The following is a 14,967-nucleotide window of genomic DNA, read 5'->3' as shown; positions in this document are numbered from 1 at the left end:
CCTCCCTTTCACCTCCCTCCCCCCACAGGGCAGGGTATGCAGGGAGTGGATTATGTGCGCCTCACTCCCAAGCATTGCTCCCCAACCACGCAAAGCCCCATAGGGAGTTTGATGAGTTGTTGCCAAGGGAGCGGGGTGCGGTGCTGACCCAATCTATAACAGTTCATCAAAACTCCCTGTGTGGCCTTTGGGCCCAACTACTTGCCCATCCCTGACTTAAAGTAATGCTTCTCAACCTTTTTAGAATCAAGACACCCCTCCATAGACTCCAGAAAATGGAATCTCCGTAGACTCCATAGACACCCTTGGAAAATGCCAGCTCTTAGCTTTCGCTTCTTTTTTTGACTATGGGAAAATAATAGAGCTATTCTTCTGTTCAGAAAAATCACAATAGTTCAGAATGTTTTTAACAGTATAGGTTCCTATTTTAAATCAACTGGTATGTCTTGTGAATCGTGTGTAGGTGTTTGCACACCTAACTGCTAATTTTGTGCAGTACCCTGATTAGACATCACTGGTTTAGAGCAGTGCTTCTTAACCTTTTTTTAGACTCAAGGCATCCCTCAGAAAATGCCAGATCTTAGCTTTCACTCTACTATTTTTCCAAAGTAAAAAAAAAAAAAAAAAAAGTGACTTTTTTCTGTTGCAAAGAACTCAGAAAGATCACAACAGGTCACAGTGTTTTTAAGATTATGGATCCCTATTTGAAATCTCTGGGTTTATCTTGCAAATTTTGTTTGCATACCACTGTGTTAACTGTTAGGTGTTAACAGTGTTAGCATTGTATGGCACCTCACACTACCCTTGAAAGGCTCTCAAGACACCCCAAGGTGCTGCGGTATCTTGGTTGAAAATCACTGGCTTAAAAAATAGTTTAGTGACCTAAGTCACTTCTGACCGTGTACACAAGCTTAAGCCAAAACACATAGGGAATTTTTCAGACCAAAATGGGGTATTTAATAATTCTGGTCATCCAAGTGGTTTTGTGGCCACTGCAGTGAGGTTGATCTGGATTGTTTTTCATGGTTTAGGAGACTAAATTCCATGCAAGGCATGTTTAGGCACCAGCAAGGACAGTTTGGATCTGGCCATAAGCACATTAACTTGGAACTTCCTTCATTTAGGGTCTGCTATTAACAGAGGAAAATGTTTCTTCAAGTTTGAGATAAACGACCAGTATAATTGCAAAATGACAGGCAGAAACATCAGAGGGCTTCAATTTCAGAAAAGGCTGTTGGTAATTTTACTACCTCCTAACTTGAAAACATGGTCTATAATTTTAAAGCAAGTTATCTCTGGAAAGTGATGCCTTTCACTTTGGGGAGGCTCTAGGGTTGTGACTGACTTTTGGCTGTATTCAGTGTATTTCACTTAACTGTGTATTAAATATATGGAATCTGTAGAATTTGCAGACTCGCATTCTGACTGCAACATATGTTCATATTTCTTAAATATGTAAACCCCTTTAAGTCCATACTTAAGATAGAAAAGTTTGAATATACTAGCAACTGAAGGCACCGAAAAAGCTTTAAGAAAAACAACTGCCAGAATTGTTGTAAGAATTACAGGTTCCACTGAGTCTCCAATGGTGATTTAATGGTACTTTACATTCCTGTTATATTTCTATTCAGAAACTTGGATTATTAAGCATGACTCTAATTTTGAATTCCTTGATTAAAACTGCAGCATTCTACTCTGAAATCAGCTGTGTAAAATTGCCACAAAAATGTAGTAGTCTAGGTACAAAAATTACTTTTATACTCTTTGCCATATTAATGAAATGAAATAAAGTAGATATTACTTCCATTACTTACCTTGCTTTGGTAGAAGTTTGCTTAGCTGACTTAATGGTTCAGTAAATGCTATAAAATATTTCTATATAATATTAACTCCAAGTACTGGGAATTTTTGTTGAGGAATTAGATTTATCAGCCTACACCTGACATACTTGCAGGAACTTGCCCTGAAAGCTTTTGAAGATATTTTATATTCAGTTTAATATTTTCTGCAGTATATTATACCATAAGTAAAAATAAATTTTAATGAGTAGTAACACATAGCTAGATATTTGCTTAATAGTGTTTCACTAAATAAGCAAAACATATAAGCAAGAATTTCCAAGTTACAAGCAGTGTACCAGTTGTAGTAGTCCGACAGTAATGTTATCTGTATTTTGTTTACATTTCATTAAAAAATAGTGTGTGTTTTAAATGCCAGTGTTTTGATTATTTTTAGCACTGAAGTGATGCATAGAATTTGTTTCAGTTTATTTCACTTTCAGTTATTGAATTCATTACACCACGTATACTAAACAGTAAAAGGAGTTTTATGATATTACTTAAATATCATAAATTAATATCATAACATAAATTAACATTAGATGATTTTTCAGGATAACAATATGGCCATTATTAAGCAAAACTGTCTGAATAACTTCATTTTGCATTTTTTATCTCCTTTTAGCATATGGCATTGGCCTTCTGGTGACTTTTGTAGCCTTGGCATTGATGCAGATGGGTCAGCCAGCTCTCCTCTACTTGGTACCCTGTACTCTTATCACTAGCTTTGCTGTTGCTCTTTGGCGAAAGGAGCTTACAATGTTCTGGACAGGCAGCGGCTTTGCGGTGAATACCAGTTTGATATGACTGTCTTCAAGAATAATAATACTATAAACCTAACTAGAATTAAAGTTGAGTAAAATATTGTAGTACTACCCAACAAAACAAAGATCTTTATATTTTGAAGTTCCCTTTTTGATCCTAAGTATTATTTTATTTGCTTTAGTAATTGTTGGACATGATCTTGTGATTGTTACTTTAATGTTTGTGGGCAGCAAAACTGACCAGTGTGAAGTAGATAAGTGCCTTCCTAAGCAACCTGATCATTACATAATTTGGGGGGATTATGATGTACATTTTCATTCATAGTTGTTTAATATAACTTCAGATAGTAACTCCCTTAAATTTATTCATATTTGTAGATCTTCCTTTCATAGCCTAGATTGTGTGGGGGTGAGGTGGGGAGCTAGCATAGCATCTCAAATCATCATCTATGACTGGTCTGTTTTTACTTTTTGCTGTAAGTTAAAATGCATCCAGTTTGAAGGCGGTCAGTATTGTTTGCTGAAAGAAGAAGACAGTACCCCAAAATAAGGGACAGTTCACTGAATAGGTGTTTAATACAAGGGAGAAAAATTGTTGGTGACTCTGTAGTAGAGAGAGTAAAAGTCCTATTCTGATGTCAGGCAGCTTCTTTCAGGAACTGTGAAATATCGTCATATATCATTTCAGTCAACACACTTTTGTGTTATTTTGGAACTATAAAATGTTTATTCGTAATGTGCTGCAGTACCAAGTATAATTTGTTGTGCATTCATCACGAAATACTGTCCAGTGAAATTAGGGTTCAGTGGGATCAACAGAGTTTGGAGCACAGGGAAGGTCCACAAATACAGACATTTTCAAAGCTGTTCTTTTGCTCAAAGTGAATTAAGTCAGTTGTTCAGTACTTTTGATAAGCTTTGGTCTTGTCTATAGTTGATGCGGTTTCCAATATTGTTATGATGGTGAGCTCTCTAAGGGGAAATCCCTTAGTTTATGCAGGCCAACAAGGTTTTTGCTAGTATATAATACCAGTTTTCTGAAGCTAGTCTGGGCCTTTGCTGGTTTACTTACGTTGGTTTGGTTTATGATTTTTTTTTTTCATACTTCAAACCTCTATAGCTATTCAAGCAAAACTTGTTAAGCGTAGACTGGGCCTCTTTTTGAAGATTAAGTTACTGAAGAGGGTCCTCCAGTTGGAGAAATATTTTAATACCACTGCTGACCCAGAAGCCACACTTTAAAAAAAAAAACATTCTTGTGCTTGAGTATTTCATCACCATACAAAGTTTCTACAGAAGTATGTAGTGTGGTGTACAATAATCCTCCTGGGAATGCAGTGTCTAAGTTTGGCACCCCAAAAAACAGTCTGGGTAGGGCCAGTGGGAACTTCCTGCTATGGTAGAATAGTAACAAAGCTAGGTCCCAGACCATTGCAAGAACAGTAGCAAGACTCTTACTTCTTTACTATAAATAATAATTCTTTATATAAATTCCTGCACATTATAAAGGGTTGTTTGCACACTATAAGCCTCATTGAGATGCTACATGTAGTTTTAAAATATGGTCATTTTATTCTGTAGGCAGTTCACAGTGTAAAAATAGACCCTTGCCTATAGTAACAGCTTGAATTTGACTTGATAATGAATATAACTTGACCTGAAGCTTGCAGAAACTTGTCTAGGTAAAATAAAAATATCAAATACTATATTTACTCAAATATACAATGAGGTATTTTCCCTGAAGCAGCATGAGGGAATAAAGCTCCTCATCTTATATTTTCACATGCAGTGAAGCAGGGAGCAGGCAGCTGCTGTGACTCTGACTCTGACCCTGAGCCCAGGTTGGGGCAGTGTCAGACCCACAGCAGCCTCCTGCCTTTACTCCCACTTCCCCTCTGCAGTCTGTTCCACTAGTGATCCAGTGACAAGTCATTGACCATTTCTGTATTTTAGATCTTCAAATCTATAATGAGAATAAAAACTCATAATAGAGATTTTTAAGTTCAATTACTATTAAACTGCTTTGAGATCCTCTGAAAAGTATCAGTCATTATTTATCATTAATGATCAATGAAATTTATCACTATGAAGAAAGAAATGGCAGAACTCCAAAACATTTTTCCACCTAAGAAGGAAGTAATACATGGACAAAAACAGTAGTTATATGAATCGTAGAGAAGTAGGGCTGGAACGGACCTCCATAGGTCACCTAGTCCAACCCCTCTACCTGAGGCAGGATCATCCCTATCCAATCCAATCTATACAAACCCATTGTCTACCCTATTAACAAAACTACGCAGTCAACCTTGACACAAGCACAAGACATAACACCCTAATCTGCCACAGGTAAAGCAGGGGGACCATGGTGGCCAATATCTTGCTGCTTCAAAAGTTGTTAAAATACTCTTGAGAGATCCAAGAAAGAGAGCCATGTCTCCTGCTACAAAGGATGGCAACCCCCCCCCTCCCTCCCCCCCATCTATACCAATCTAACCATGGGGTAAAATATTTTCTGACCCTGAAAATGGCACTTTATCTGAGCCTAAGCATAGATGCAAGACCTTCTAGCCAGGAACCTCCAGGTTTAAGTCCCAGCAGAAGCGTTGGCACACCCTACTCAAAATCCCCAGCTCTGGCTGCAGCCAACACCCACTACTTCTGAAGAAGGCTTTAAAAAAGACATCAGGAGTCTCTGGGGGTGGAGTTGGGACGGATGGGCTGAGCCAGGCTGGACTGCCACCCACAATTGCCACCCCACTCTGCCACACTGCCCCATGTCAGCACCCCCCTTCCTACAATGCCGGTCACATCAGCACTTCTTCCTCCCTCCCCTCCTCACAGGATCAGTACCCATACTTAAGTGGCCGTCCAGCCCAAATAATTGCCCACCCCGGTCAAGAAACTACTGAATTGCACTCCCATCCTTCAGTGCTTTCCTGGTGCCTCCTAGTTTTATGTCATTTGCAGATTTAATCAAGAAGCTTTCTATGCCAGCATCCAAATCATTAATAAACACATTGAACAGTACCAGGCCTGGGACAGACCCCTGTGGGACTCCACTCAAAACATGCCTTTCCGATATGAATCCATTTATAATTACCCTTTACTTGCAGCTACTGAGTCAGCTGTCTGTCCATCCCATAGTAGTTTAGTCTAGATCATATTTCTCCAAAGATTGAGATCAATTTTGACACAATTTGTTCTTAGTAAATCCGTGGTGGCTGCTTGTGATCAGCCTTTCCTCATCCAGATGCTTTCAAGGGAACTTCCTTAGAATATGCTGCAGTAACTTTCCAGGTATTGAGGTGAGGCAAACCAGTGTGTTGTCCCCCGGGTCCTGCCTTCTTTAAAGAGGGACACTACACTGGCCCTTTTCCAGTCCTCTGGTACCTTGCCCATCTCCCATGACTTTGAAAATATTATTGCCTATGGCTCCAAGATCATCTCTACCAGTTTCTTGAGTACCTGGTTTGAAGTTTATCAGGCCCTGCTGATTTTGAATTCATTCAGACCCATCAAAAGCTCTCTGACTGTCTAATATTAAATTGTACTGGTAATTAGGTGTTCTGATTTAACTGTTACATCTGTCTCTGCAAAACTGTTGCAACTTCCATGCTGTTTCATTCAGGGTTAAAGTCTGCAGTTTGGCTTGCAACTTTAGGAGCGTGCACACTTAACAACTTCATTACAACTGTTGATGCATGCTCATGAGTGCCAATTCCCTATTCCTTTTTAAAAGTTAAATGTATGCCTGTCACTTCCCAAATCAGTTAGAAATAATGAACCCTTTAAGCCTTAATTTCTAAGACTTTAAGCATTTTATGAGCCTGCTGTGGACATTTCCTTTTGTTTTTGTGAATCGGTGGGACTTATCCCAAAAGTAAATCTTTTGGGGTTTGAAGTTACTGCAATTGTAGCCCTCTTGTTAGCCTTTAGCTAACATTGTTTTTACCTCTACCACCCGTTATCATGTAATGAATACTGGACACTCAAGCAGTAGACAGATGAAACAATTTTACTACTTTAAAGTGGTGAGAAAGACATAGCACTTGTGAGTGCATCAAATGATCCATTTTATGTTTTGTGCACCCATTTGCATCCTGCATAAGTGAACTTAAATCAGGGCACCTTATTCCAGAATGAAACCATTCTTAAATTACTGTAGTTTGACATCCATTACCTGTATCATAGAGCGGGCACATGGACCAATTATTACAAATCACTTTAAAACTCAGTACATTTCCCCTATGTTTTCAGTCAGTATAATTGTTTGGTCAGTCTGCACCCTCAGTATGATGGCTGGTTTCCTGTAGAAACTAGCATGTTTTGATCAGTCACTGCTAATGTTGTCCTTAGTAGGAGTAGTAGCTCTTTCTTCTCACTTCCCATCATTCTAAAAAAAACAATTTTCTTTTACAGAAAGACCTACCTCATCCTCCTTTGGTGTTGGCTCCCATCAGCTGTCCTGAACCCCCCAAAGATGTAAATGCACCAGCATCTCAACAAGAAGCAGAACAAATGACCAACCCCACACTTCATGCAAAGGACCAAAGTAATGCTACCCTGAGTGTAGAGGAGACCCAGAACCCCTCCCCAAATACTGGGGAGCTGACTGATCCCAGCACACAACTAGAACAACCAAAAAATTCCAGCTCACATATAGAAGAATCAGCTAATCAAAACAAGGACAACTGTGAAAGCAAAAGTGTTGAAGTAGAAAAGAACCAGTTGGACTAGAAGATGTAATAGGAAACCCTCTTTCCCCTCCCCCTTTTTTTCTGCATAAAACCAGTAAGTAATTAGACTGGTTCTGTAGTGGTCATACTCGCTGAAGAACCTCACTGGGAATCTGATCATCAAATTCAAGAATACTCTGCCTCCAACTTCAGATACAGCTGTGCACTTCAAACACCTTTCTGAAATATGGTGCTTTACCAAGGTTCTGATGTATGAATTTTAGCGATCATTTTATTAGTGGATGCCTTTTACCTGTTCCTATTTCATTATACCAGGATACCAGTAAGAACTTTTATGTATATGGCACTCTGCGCTTGTGTGGCTGTGGTGCTGCTTTAACATAGTGTAGGTTAATATGGAAGAAAAGCAGTGGACAAACCTGCTACAATGCAATGCTGAGAGGAAGTAGAGTAGTTTTAGCACTTTCCCTTCTGAGACTATTTTCTACTTGTAAAAGCCATTGATGCAAGTGAATGGTTTAGTATAAACTTATGCTCCAGCAATGCTAAGAACTGGCTAAATTACGAGCCTTCTGAAAGGATTTATATTACCATGGTCATTAAATTAATCTCTTAACTTTTTGTTTGTTTGTTTTACTACTAGGTACTGGGTTGGATTATAGTCTAGCTCAGTGGTGCTCACATTTTTGGACCCCATGGACCAGATGAATGGCATGGAGCCAGTCCATGGACCAGGTTGGGTCTGCACCACCTCCATGCACTGGGACCAGGCTCTGGGGCCCACGCCACCCTGACCAGGCTGGAGCCCTATCCCAGTGTACAGGGGGCAGCACAGGGCCTGATCCAGCCTGTGAGCCATCCAGCCGATATTGGGCTCTGTGCCATCATAGCCCAGCCCCCCATACACCAGTGTCAGGCGCTGTACCACACTAGACACCTGATCTAGCGCACAGGGCTCCCCACAGAATCCAGTTGGGAGCCCCACAGGCTGAATTACAAAGGGCCAGGGGCTGGATCCGGCCCATGGCCTGGGGATTGAGCACCCTTGATCTAGATTAAAAGGCAGGATGAGTGGATCTACTAGAAGCATCATAAGCATTCATATGAATTCTATGGCTGTCTTTGAAAAAGTATCGATTGATTAGACTTTCCAGAGTCTGACACAATAGATAGAGTCATTATGTATGTTGGTTTAAAAAGAGAGCCCCTTATTTGTCTCACAGATCAGGAAATAACATTAATTCGTGGTTACAGAATTGTCTCTTGGGAAATTTTGAAGACAAACTGATATGAGAAATTCAGCTATTTTCTGTGAGCCTCTACTTACACTTGTTATCAATATAGGTTTGATTTCTAATGTTGAAGAAAATAGTTTGATGTTCTCTTTTTCAAAGGAGCATGTGTGATTTAACAGTTAGTTTGTTTGTATATATTGCTTGGATTTAGGAATTAGTTACAATTTTGTAACTGGTCATCCAGCTCAAGCCATATTTTGTCTTTATCCCAGGCGTGACCCAAGTGTGATCTGCAAGGTTCTAAAATGAGGCAGTGACCATCCTGACTTTTCCTTGTGCTGGAGAGTAAAGGTCCTACCTTGCAATGTCAGGGTTGCATCGTCACAGTGAAGATGAAGGAAACTACAGTCTGTTCAGTTTTAACATAATTAGGCACAGCTGGTTTTAGCAAGCTGCCAGTACAGCTTGAAATATCCCAAATGTGGACATTTCTTAATTTCTGATTAATTTCCCTAGGCATTAATGGTGATGTAGAGGGACAGTTTAGTCAGATTAACATTGGATTATATAAAATCAATTTTGTGTGAGAGAGTACTGAATCAAGGCAATTTAATTTATTTTAAGACATTAAATTCTGTTTTGAACTTTATACATTCCAGTCCATTAAAAACAATATCCTGAAAATAGAATGTGATTTGTTAACTCAAGTGGCAAAGGCATCCCTCTGCCACTCATAAATACTACCCTTCTGAGCAAAGATATCTTGCACAGCAGTGTGGCACTTTGAAGAGTGTAATCTCAGTATTAATGTACAGAGCAATGCATTTACATTAAGAAGCTTCCACTGGCTTGTTGGGTCAAATTCTGAAAGACTTTTCTTTAGTATCTGTGGACACAGATCCCATGTCAACTCTGACTGCGCTTTCTAAAAGTTTGCATTGTATCTTTTGTACTGTAAATTTGTTTGCTTTCTCTCTATCACCTCATGTTAGGTGGACAGTATTTTTTTCCAGGATAATGAAAGCCTATTTATAAAATCACATTTTGGGGTCAGCAGTTTACCAGTTTCTGCATAAGCCTGGGGGACCTTAACCTAGGCCCTATCTACCAAGTTGAGTGAACTCTGGGTAAAATGATAGTGAGTTTCTTTAAAAGTTTCCTGTATTCTGGAGCCTGTGATATATTTAGTCTGGTTTTCAAATGAACCAAATGCAACGTGATGAGTAGTGCTGAGATTTTTCCCATTTTATTTTCCCCTCTCCTGTTTGGTCTATATTACAGTTTGTGACACTTCATCACTGGGAATTACCTGTACTCTCAGCTTTTAGAGAACTTTAAAGGCACTTGGAGCACCACAAATGTGTTGTCTGTCCATACCCTGAGACTAATCTGAACCAGACTCTAGGTACGCAGAACATTAGAGAAGCTTCTGTTGGACACTTCAACCAGTTCTATTATGCCTTAATGTAAGCCATTTTATAAATATATTATAAATTATAAATATGTTAAACATTTATAGAAGAAAAACTATCTTTAAATAAACTTGACAAATGCCAGCAAAATGAGAGTTGAGCTTAGTGTGTCATGAAATCTGAATTTCCTCTTGGTTCGATTTTCTTTCAGCCACGTTAACTATTATTTTTATATATTTATTATTCCGCCAGAGTTCAGACAGTAAAGTTTTATCTATCTCCTTGAAACTTAAATTTTAAAATTTGTTCTTATTTCTACTAGGAAATTACAGAAATTGGTACATTAGAAGGGGAAAAAAACTATTTCTTTCCTATGTTGTTCATAATACAAATGAAATAAAAGAATTTATAACATTAGAACTCATTTGTAATAGACATTATCAAGTCATCTTTATTGGTAGTCTTGGCTAACCTGCTTAGAAAAGATCATTTTACCCTTGCTTTTGAGAATTATCGCGTCAATTGTGTGTGAACTTCATCTCCTATAAAGACTGAAGTGAGAACATTTGATGCTTTTAGCATACTAAAATGCAATATTTCTGGTTCTAGAATGTGAACTAGAGTTATGAGTCCCATTCATTGACGATTACAATATTGTATAAATCAAATTGCTCTAATACATTGGTTTTCAACCTTTTTTTCATTTGTGGACCCCTAAAAAATGTTGACTAGACATGCTGAGCCCTTTGGAAATTTTGAATGGCGGTGCAGACCCGTTTGAATTGTAAGCGTGGGTATTCGCATACTTTTGATTGATCATAGTCATCTTTCCCTTAGATAGATATAATGTGTGAACCCCGGTCCACAGACAACAGGTTGAAAACCACTTCTCTAATATATGTGTTTGGCCTCTGAACCTATGTAGTGCTGTAACAGTCTTTTCCATTAGAGCCAAGGCTGCATTTTCTATTTTATTTCTTAAACAAAAAAACTCCTTGATGGGTTTGTCCCTTAAAATTCACCATTGGAAAGAGGTAAGAGTCTCAAAAGTATGATTTCTTATCTAACAGCAATGTTGTCAGTCTAACAGCTAACTATTATTGAAATGTACCTTTTAGAAGTTACATTGAGGTGAGTGATTAAGGAAGGGCGGTTAGTGCCTGAAAGCTTGTTTAACCCCTCTCCCATCCGGTCCAGTAAAAGATGCTACAAAAACCCTTGCCTCATACATTTCCTGGAACATCACAGCTACAACAGTCTGTCCCCTCTACTCATTATATTGGTTATAATGTTTATATCCTTCACATAGCTCATTTTCTGTTAAGCAGATATAAAAATCTGCTTAAAGAAAATTAAGAAATCAAAGAATTTACTTCCACAGATCTGTATGTCTGCAGTTAAAAACACTTGTTTTCATTGCACAAGCTTTTATTGATCTTTACTCCTTTGATCACTCTGGCACAAGGAGAAAGAGAGAGTCTCCTTACTGGCTCTGGTATCACTACATTGCAATTAATACCCCAAATTCTATGTTCAGTTACACTATGTAAATTTTCATTAAAATATTTTTAAGTAAAATCTTTCAGTATTAATAGGAACATCTATATCCTGCTTCTAAAGATGGCAGTAGAAATAAGCCACAAACCTTCACAAGAGGAGGAATTTAAACTTGTGAAACCACTAACACAGCAGCTGGAGACGTTGATAAGTTCCCCCAGGCAGATGAGAATTCCACATCCTCTTCCCCTCCATGCTCCTCTGCCTTAACCATCTCTGATTTGTTGTTATAGCTGATTTTGACATCTCAGCTAAATGTTCCTTTTCTTTAGATTTTACAAATTTCCTTAGGGTACAATATCCCTCTTTCTCCCTCACGTTCAAACTGTCATGCTTTTCTCAGAAGTGCTTATTGCCATGATAAAGATTTGTTTTTGCACCCACGGTAGGTGAGATTCAGATCACAGAGCTCCGTTGTAATGATGGTAGTATCTATTCTTACTGAAGTGTCTTGGAAGGGAATAGATCTGGAAGGTGGCAGAAAGGGCTCCAGTGATAATACTTCTGTTCCACATTACCAGGACAGTAGGAGGCAGAGCTCTGAGGATGTGGCTACATTCACTAGGCAACTAATAGGAAGATGATGAATGTGTTTGTAATTTTAATTTATCTCTTTTACTGTCCTAGACGCTTTCATAGGCTTCTATAAAAACATAACATAGAATCATGTTCTTGATTTGTTTTTCACTCTTTCATGTAGGGGCTGAAATGGAGTTGCTGCCAGAAACTGTTTCTATATGAAAACACCTCATATTTTTTGCTTTGTGAGTTTGTTCTTTCCTCCTTTCAGCCTTTGCCTCGTGGATGAATTCCTGGATATATTTCTGTTTTCACACCTATTTTACATATTAAAAAGAAGGGCGCTGCAATGCCCAGCTCCTGTGAGAGGAGGTAAGCACTGACTACTCCACATGCTGGGCACCCTGTGCCTGTCCTAGTGTCCTGACACCATTGCTTGAAGCCCTTCCCACTACCTTCAGGAGCATGAGAGGAACAAGAAAATGAGCTGAGCTGAAGAGCTCAGCCCCCACTCCTTCAGCAGCCTGAGCCAAATGCTTCCATGCTGTAAACTGCGCTTTGCCATGGCCCACAAGCAAATGCAATTGTACTTTTTTAAACCTGGCTCATTTACCATGCTCCTGTCATGCTCCCAGAGTTGGCAAGGAATGGTGACCCCAGTCACTGGCATTCAAGTCCCTGGAGGAGCAGCTTCAGTGGTGGGGGATTGCAGTCATCCCCTCAGGTGCAGGCCAGGAGCAGAGAGGGGGCAGACAGCAGAATCACCAGGGCATGGCAGAATTTTGCTCCCTCTGCCCTCACCTGGCACCAGTCTGTCACCCCCTTCTGAGTCCTGCAGGAACAGCTGCTTCCTGCAGGGGCCTAATAACCCACTCTGTAGTTCCTCAATTTGCCCTGCCTAGCAGCTTCATGCACCACCCTCCACTATGGTCTCATGAGTACCCTGCCCAATGCTGCCCATGGGATTCTTATAAGAGTGCCATGGGGTGCAAGGAGGTAAGCACTGTAAGAAATAAATCGATCCTTAAATAGGATGCCGCTAAATTCCAAACAAGTTATGCAAGGGTGCCTTAATCTTTAAAAGGCAGGCAAGGTTCTTTGGGTAGATGTGATATCTTTTATTAGACCGACTAAAATGTTGGGAAAAAGTTCTTTGCAAGTTTTCAGGCACAAAGACCCTTCATCAGGCATAGGGAAACTCTGCTAGTGTTATGTGTTCTCCAAGATAGAAAAGAAGCAAATTTACAACAAGCATGTCTGTGAAAATGCAAATCCATAGATCAGTGGTTTTCAACCTTACAAAGATCAAGGCATATAAAGCCTTGGGATATAAAGCTCCAGTAACTATATATATCTTAGTCAATTTTATTAATGACCATGAAACAAAACTGAATGTATTTGCTACTGGTTTCCATCATTTATAATGTTATTATTTCAGTATTATTGTTATTAAAGTAAATGGTTAGGCAATTAACATGAACCTGACAAACATTTTACTCCAAGTTTTGACTGCTACCATGATGCATGCTAAGGATGGCCAACCTGCAGCATGGGCACCATAAGTGGCACAGGCAGCTTCTGGGTTTAGCACATGGCGTATTGGGTTGGGGAGAACAGGTAGAATAGTAGCAGGTGGGGCAGGAAGCAGAAAGTAAAGCAGCAGATCTGTCAGGGAGCATAAGGATGGAAGCAGAAAGCAGAGCAGCAAATCGGGCAGGGAGCCCAGGGCTAGGAATAGAAAGTAGAGCAGCAGGTTGGACAGGAGAAGTGGATCAGAATGGCACTTAGGGAGAGTGGAGGACTAGTTTGTGGCACATTGCCAAATGTTTGTCCCTCACCTGTGCATGCAATTTTAGGGCTTTAACATTCTAAGTTTAATTTTCAAATACCCTAATGATGACTATGATACACATTGTTAAATCTTTTTTGTTTAAATCTGAAGATCTAGGATGGATGTCATCTTAGTCAGGTTAACTAATTTATGAAGTATATTACAGAAGTGCCTTGAAGATCCCATTCAGAATCAGGACTCCATTGTGCTGGGTGCTATAAAATGACAGCCAATCTTTTGGCATAGTTTCCATTTTTTATATATCTTTTCTTAGTTCTTGTTAAATATAATTGTCTGACTTAGGCCCTCATGTTTATATTTGTATGTGAGATTAATTTTTTTATCTTGTCTTTCAGTGGAAGCTCATGATTTATGGACATATCTTGCTTACAGCTTTTAATAATTTGTATTCTTTCTAAGATCCTTATTTTTTCCATTTTACAATGACCAAACCTGGGGATAGAACAATAAAGGAAACTCTGTTAATACTAGTTTTACTGGAAAAGCTTCAGTCTAAAAAATCTTCACTCTTGGAATCATAGAGAAGTAGGACTGGAAGGGACCTCCATAGGTCATCTAGTCCAACCCCCAGCCTGAGACAGAATCTTCCCTATCCAAACTATCCTGTACAAACTAGGGCTGTGCGAAGCTTCAGTCACTGATTCGATTCAGAGGAGATTCGCCCCAATTCAGGAGACCCATTAATCTCTCCAAATCAAATCGCAAGCCTCCGATTTGATACAGAGAGATTTGATGATTCAGACATAGACACAGCTTTGTATATTTTTTCTACATAACTCAAGGTACCAGGTGGTTCCTGCAAAGCGGCTAGTATTCGCTTCATATTTGGATTCAGCCAATTCGGGGGATGGTGATTCAATTCAGTGATTTGAATCACTTTTGCGATTCAATTCAGCTACTGCCAAATTTCCAAATCACCCAGGCCAGGCCCATCCCCTGCCCGCTCTCCCAGCCTGGCAATGGCTGCACAGGCTTTTTGGACACCCCTCCCCCTGACTACCAAGTACTACCGGGGGGGGGGGGACCGATCCCCACTGCCCCATGCTTCATGGAGCGCTCTGCATGAGACTCCTGACACTGCCCCCCCTCCTTG

General features: G+C 39.6%; 1 protein-coding gene across 4 annotated transcripts in view; it reads left to right on the top strand.

Moving 5' to 3' along the window:
* Positions 1-14,488, top strand: part of SPPL2B (signal peptide peptidase like 2B) — a 126,127-nt gene extending 111,639 nt beyond the window's left edge. For 3 of the 4 annotated variants that reach the window (XM_025193057.1, XM_025193056.1, XM_025193055.1), the window contains 2 exons: positions 2,464-2,624; positions 7,022-14,488. In XM_025193057.1, the coding sequence (XP_025048842.1) occupies positions 2,464-2,624; positions 7,022-7,339 (479 nt within the window). In that variant the 3' untranslated portion in view covers positions 7,340-14,488. Of the gene's footprint in view, positions 1-2,463; positions 2,690-7,021 lie in introns of all 4 variants that reach the window. The other variant, XM_025193058.1, reaches the window with a different exon arrangement.
* The last annotated feature ends 479 nt before the right edge of the window (positions 14,489-14,967 follow it).

Source organism: Alligator sinensis, unplaced genomic scaffold (genome assembly GCF_000455745.1).
Source record: "Alligator sinensis unplaced genomic scaffold, ASM45574v1 scaffold189_1, whole genome shotgun sequence".
In the NCBI taxonomy this organism is placed as follows: Eukaryota; Metazoa; Chordata; order Crocodylia; family Alligatoridae; genus Alligator; species Alligator sinensis.
This window is presented reverse-complemented; position numbering and strand designations above follow the sequence as displayed.